This window comes from Dinoponera quadriceps, unplaced genomic scaffold, assembly GCF_001313825.1.
Source record: "Dinoponera quadriceps isolate SergipeBrazil2010 unplaced genomic scaffold, ASM131382v1 scaffold1773, whole genome shotgun sequence".
Classification (NCBI taxonomy): Eukaryota; Metazoa; Arthropoda; class Insecta; order Hymenoptera; family Formicidae; genus Dinoponera; species Dinoponera quadriceps.
In genome coordinates, this window is record NW_014555830.1 from 33,018 (window position 1) to 39,508 (window position 6,491).

Below are 6,491 nucleotides of genomic sequence, written 5' to 3' on the forward strand. Positions count from 1 at the left end.
GAAAAATTTTGTAGAATACTGGCATGGTAGTACAGAGAACGAAGTACAAAACCATCAACGTCGTGTTCAATATCATTACAAACATGGCGTACCGTGCAACGTACAGTATTGTTCGAAAAGCCAAACTATGCATATGAGAAAGAGGACGTCACTTCGAAAAGTTTTTGTGTTAAATAATGAGAATAGATTAGGTCTATTAAGGGGTTACACCACAGTAAAAATTTCAAAAAATCGATTCTTTTTTTATTGGCTTAAAAAATCCTTTGAACCCTCTAGAATAAGAGACAAACGGTTTTATATCTGCCAGAAATCGTTTTCATTGAAATTTCGAGCTCTTTCTCGACCCCTCCCGACTGCTCCGAAACGACTACCTGCGGTAAATACGACACCTGCTTGTCGGGTACAGCATTATGTCTTACCATTCGATTTCTAACTTCTCTAATACACTAATAGATGTCGTTAGAAACATTTTCAAGCATTTTGAACACAAAGTACGTTAGTACAGCGTCCTTTGATGTTGAGAGGAGACGTAAATTTTGCGTGGAAGTTATTCGAAATCACGATTTTCTTTTGCAGTGCTAATTTTTCACACGTTATTTGTAGCCTTGACATTTATGTGAGTTACAATGAGTGAAAAGAAAGTGTATGCAAGCCATAAAGGCTCAAAAATATCGTATCAGACGCGGCGACGGAGCAACGTGACGAAACGACGACCGTCGAACAGATATGAAGCGGAGGAAGATTCGGCCGGTGTCAGCGCTTCGGCAAAGAAATTGAAAGTGGATACTGACGATATCGATATACAAAGTGAATTTGGTTACCGAATTATAAACTTTTTTGCCGTTTTCTCTGCCATTTCGGAATATGTGAAGTGCAAAACGTGCAACTCTGATATACGATTTCTCGAATCAGGTACGCGGGGTTTAGGCTTCAAAATAACCGTCTGTTGCCCGAATTGTCCAAAAGTTGAAATCCCGAGTTGTCCATTCATACGAAATGGATATGAAATTAACCGTAGGATTGTACTAACAATGCGACTATTAGGAGTAGGGCTAGCTGGAATAATGAAATTCTGCGCATTTATGGAATTGCCACGGCCTATATTTCAAAGTTGTTACGACCGTGCAGTAAATATGATTTTGATCGCAACGAAAGCCGTGCGAGACTGTAGTATAAAAAAGGCAGCAGAAGATGAGAAGAAGAAAAGTGAAGAAAATGGATTGCATACAGGAATAACTGTATCTGGTGATGGTTCCTGGAGGAAACGAGGATTTTCGTCTCTTTTCGGGATCACATCATTGATCGGATGGTTTACAGGGAAAATTGTTGACATTGAAGTGAAATCGAAATACTGTAAAGCTTGCGAGCACTGGAAAAATAAATTAGATACTGCTGAGTATGAAGAATGGCTCGAAACTCATGCCGATCAATGTCAGTCGAACCATGAAGGCTCATCGGGTAAAATGGAGGTAGATGCTGTCATCGAGATGTTTCAACGTTCCGAAGCTTTACACGGACTTAAATACGCAAATTATATAGGTGATGGTGACAGTAAAACTTTCAAGGGGATATTGGATGCAAAACCGTATGAAAATTTTGAAGTGTCAAAAAAAGAATGTATTGATCATGTACAAAAACGAATGGGCACTCGGTTGAGAAATTTGAGAAAAAAAACAAAAAATCTTGGAGGAAAAGGAAAATTAACTATGAAATTAATTGATCAGTTAACAATTTATTATGGCTTGGCCATTCGACGGAATTCAAACTCGTTGGAAAATATGAGAAATGAAATCTGGGCGACATTATTTCATAAAATGTCAACTGACGAAAATCCACAGCACGAAAAATGCTCAGAGTCTTGGTGCGAATGGAAGAAGGCGCAAGCAACGGGTTCCTTAGACTCCTTTCATCATAAGCCGGCACTATCGAACGAAGTTTTTGAAGCCATCAGACCAATCTACGAGGATTTGAGCCGTGACGAGTTGCTGAATCGTTGCTTGGGAGGCTATACGCAGAACAGCAACGAAAGTTTTAATTCTACAGTCTGGCACTTGGCTCCTAAAAATTATTCAAGCGGAAAGAAAATATTACAAATAGCAAGTGACATTGCTGTTTGTAATTTTAATGATGGACTGATAAACGTTTTAAGAATAATGAAAGTGATGGACATGAACATTGGACCACAATCCTACAACTTTTGCTTAGAGACGGACGCTGCTCGAATACAACGCGCGGACCGCTCTTTGACGGACGCAGCGAAAGAGGCTCGCTCCAGCATAAAAGCGTCCAGGAAAGAAAACGAGGAGGAGTTTAGCAACCTGGAAGGTCAGCTTTACGGTGCTGGAATAGCAGATTAAAGGTAAAAAATTTTTAATAATCCAAATTTTTATTTTATTATGTTTGAAACACGAGTCAAAACTTTAAACGCGTTTTTCTCGAAACACATTTTTTCAAATCGGCACGCAGCATAACTCAAACAATTTTCTATTTTTTCACTCCAAATTAATATCACATCTTTAAAACAACATTCCACATAGAAATACGTAGCCGATTTTCGATAAGTTAATATTTCGATTTTTTAGATACAAATAAGTGCCCGTTTTTTGGTAGTAAAATGAACTTTTTTTTTCAAATGCTCGCCAATTTAACAAAAATGAATATTTTCAAAATCCCCTACGTATTTCTATAGCTATAGCTATACTAATGTAGTTTAAGAAAAAATTTTTTATTTTGTTCCAGATTAATTTTTGCTGCATTTCTACTGCGTGCCGCGGAGCCTCTCCAAAAAAAACCGTTCCGCAGAAACGGCTGTTGGGCAGCCATTTTGTAATATTTTAAACAAAATTAACAATATATAATAAACAAAATTTTTTTTAAAACTTCAAAACATGCTTAACAACATCCTTAAAAAGAATTACCCTTTTACTTTTCTTTCCACTTAAAAAAAAATCGCAAAAAAACGTTAAATTTTCGCTCTCTACTGTGGTGTAACCCCTTAANCCTTAAGGAAATCACTATAAAAGGAACGCACCATGCTATCTATTGCAACATGGTATGTAAATGTCAGCGCGCTGCCACAATTAACATTATGAAAAGACAAACTTATCTTTCGAAGTGAAATTCTGTTTCGAACGCCGATTGTTGCGTCACATTTACATACGCTTTTGTATAAATATAAATATGAATAAAATATATAATACTATGGAATATTCTGGAGGAAAAGGATTCCCATAATACCTGACAGGGTAATCAAAGACATATATAACAAAACTAATTTAACCGTTGATAAGGAAAATTCTGAAAATATTATATTTTCCAGCCAAAGAGTAAGACAATGAAGCGGTATGTAGCATATCCTTTTTAATATGTACGACATGCTACAAACATGGAGAGAACATGGAAAAAATTGTATAAAAATAAACAAAAATAATAGCATGACATAATATTATTCGCAGACGACCACGCAATATTAACAGAGACAGAGGATAACTTACAGATAATGGTCCGCCATCTGAACAAAATAGCTAAAGGGTATAATTGTAAAATTTTCATGCGAAAGACAAAAATTATGCCATTTAAAGGAAAACATCCTTTGTAAACAAAAATAATAATGAACAATAATAGGTTAAAACAAATCCAAGTCTTTAAACATCTAGAACACAAATTCGCCAAAAAGAAGCTGATGTCGATAAAAACAACATTCAACAACATTCCAAAGAATACGTGGCACTATCAGCAGAAAGTTAAGAAAAAAAACTAGGAAGGACACGCAATTAAAATTCTATAAAACAATGACAGTACCTACGCTACTCTATGGAAGCAAACCGTGGGTAGTAGAGATAAATAGGCTCTATGCTACAGAAATGAAATTCCTAAGACCCGTAAAAGGTAATACGTTGTTAGACAAGTTCAGAAACAAGAATATTATGAAAGAGCTAGAAATATTCGCAATAAAAGATTAACTGAAAGATTACAGAAAGGAATGGCAACATCACCTGGACAGAATAGACAATAACCGACTTTTAAAATTGGCACTAAACTACAAAGCGATAGGCAGAAGAGATTTTGTGAAACCGATGAAAAGCTGGCGTGTTGAAGCGGAATAGATATCTTGGCCTACACTGTGATAAGAGAAGAAGAAGAAGAAAACCGAATAGTCTGCTCGGAGGCGACGATGCGAGATGAACCGATAAAGCTCGTAGAATGGATTCGGGGAATCAGGTCGCTAAGTTATAATTTCATTAAGAACGGTGAGCGTTAAAAGTTGAGTGGAGAGAGACTGCATATAAGGTAAAGTCCTTGTCCATACTTCTATGGTGCTTGGTAGCGGATAGGCTACTTATCCCTTTTCCTCCCACATAACATATATTTTTTTTAAACTTTCAACCTTATATCTTTTAACGAAAAAATCATATGAAAATTTATCAAACATCATTTCTTATAGATTTTGACCTCCTATTTGGAATGCAGTTGAGAAATTTTACCCAAATCGTAAGCTGAAAAAGTTATAGGCCGTTTTTCCGAAAAATTCACAATTTTTTAAAGGTTTTTTTTTTTAAATGTTTATTTTGAGTTGGAAAAAACTTGCGCACGCCATCGCAATCACTATAAACGGTGTTATAGATGTCTGCTCTTTCAAACCCCGTTGGATTTTTTTCGAAATTTAGAATGGCGGACACAAAATGGCGTCCGAAAGGAAAAATTTTTTGTTTTAATTTGCGAATTTTTTTCTAAAAAACTATTAAGTTTGGTGAGAAATTCCTAAGAACAAAAATGTCTTAAAATCAGTCAAAAAATACCCTCAAATTTTTTTCAGAAAGGTTTTACAACATTTTTGAAAACTTTTATTTTTTGCCTCTTCAGAACTAAAAATTATCTTGAAAAATTCTGAAAATATTTGAGAGTATTCTTCGATTGATTCTAAGACATTTTTGCTCTCAGAAAATGTTTACCAAGCCCCATAGTTTATGAGAAATCGTTAAATATTCAATTTCGTAAACGTTTTGTAATTTTTTTCTCACTAAGTTTCTTCAGTCGTTAGATTTTCAGTTTTATAAATACTATCGGAATCTCTTGTGCACTTATATGCAGAAATTTAGGTGTTGAACATTTTTCATTATAATATTTGTGTTCTGGATACATCTTACTCATAAAAAAAATTATATACTAAAAGTAATTATAATAGTACAATACTTCTCCAGTTATCTGAATCTTATTAGAATTTTTTGTTCATTTCTCTTTGAAAATTATATAATAATAATTCACATTTTTTCATTAGCAATCGTCGTTCATTATTATTTACACAATCATTACGAAAACAATTTGTCGGCAAGAGGACGTGATATCCGTAACAAAAAACGCTGGTTTACATTTATTTTCTTTTTTATGAAATAGTTATGCAGAAAAAAAATTTGTATAGATAATTGTTAGTGTTTCTGAAGAGGCAAAAAATAAATGTTTTCAAAAATGTTGTAAAACCGTTCTGAAAAAATTTGAGGGTATTTTTTGACTGATTTCAAGACATTTTTGTTCTTAGGAATTTTTCACCAAACTTAATAGTTTTTGAGAAAAAAATTCGCAAAGTTGAAACAACAAATTTTCCCTTGCGGACGCCATTTTGTGTCCGCCATTTTGAATTTCGAAAAAAATCCAACAGGGTTTAAAAAAGCAGACATCTATAACACCGTTTATAGTGATTGCGATGTCGTGTGCAAATTTTTTCCAACTCAAAATAAACATTAAAAAAAAAACCGTGAAAAATTTGTGTATTTTTCGGGAAAACGGCCTATAATTTTTCCGGCTTACGATTTGGGTAAAATTTCTCAAAAGCATTTGAAAGAGGAAGTCCAAATCTAAGAAATGATGTTTGATAAATTTTCATATGATTTTTTTCGTTAAAAGATATAAGGTTGAAAGTTTAAAAAAAATTTGCGTTATGTGGGAGGAAAAGGGTTAAAAAGCTTAATGATAGGACTTTTATTCAATAGGATACGCCGACGATCTGGCAATCCTCATCAGAGACTTTTTTCTTGAAATACTCCTTGAACTCAAGGAAAGGACTCTGGAGGTGGTTGAGGAATGATGCAAAGAGATTGGCTTGTCGGTTAACTCAAGACAAACAAAGCTCGTAATCTTCGTTCGCAAATAGAAGTTAGAATTCATACAGAAACTTATCTTAGAGTAGTCAGGTTGTCGCTTGAAGAATCGGTAAAATATGTTGGGGTTATTCTGGATAAAAAACTAACTTGGAAGTTACACTTGGACTTAAAGTGTAAAAACCTTTGCCAGAAATTACTTATTTCTGGATTTGCTAAAGGACTTTTAAGCATACGTGGGGCATGTAGCCAGAGAGAATGTTGTGGCTCTACTTTGCAGCATTCCGCCTAAGATTGCTTTACGCGGCAGTGATCTGATGGCCTAGGATGCAAAGCCAAAACATCATTGTCATGCTACTCATACTCAAAGGAGTTTTAGTAGTAATGAGGCGTCTG

The 6,491-nt window shown here is 34.7% G+C and overlaps 1 protein-coding gene across 1 annotated transcript; it reads left to right on the forward strand.

The window, feature by feature from the left end:
• Positions 1-248: 248 nt before the first annotated feature.
• LOC106745504 lies at positions 249-2,428 on the forward strand. The gene has a single exon (XM_014621173.1). The coding sequence runs from the start codon at positions 627-629 to the stop codon at positions 2,355-2,357; it is 1,731 nt and encodes a 576-aa protein (XP_014476659.1). The 5' UTR covers positions 249-626; the 3' UTR covers positions 2,358-2,428.
• The last annotated feature ends 4,063 nt before the right edge of the window (positions 2,429-6,491 follow it).

What these genes read in the sequence shown, in the direction of transcription:
- LOC106745504 (XM_014621173.1), top strand. Translation starts at nt 627, where the DNA reads ATGAGTGAAAAGAAAGTGTATGCAAGCCATAAAGGCTCAAAAATATCG.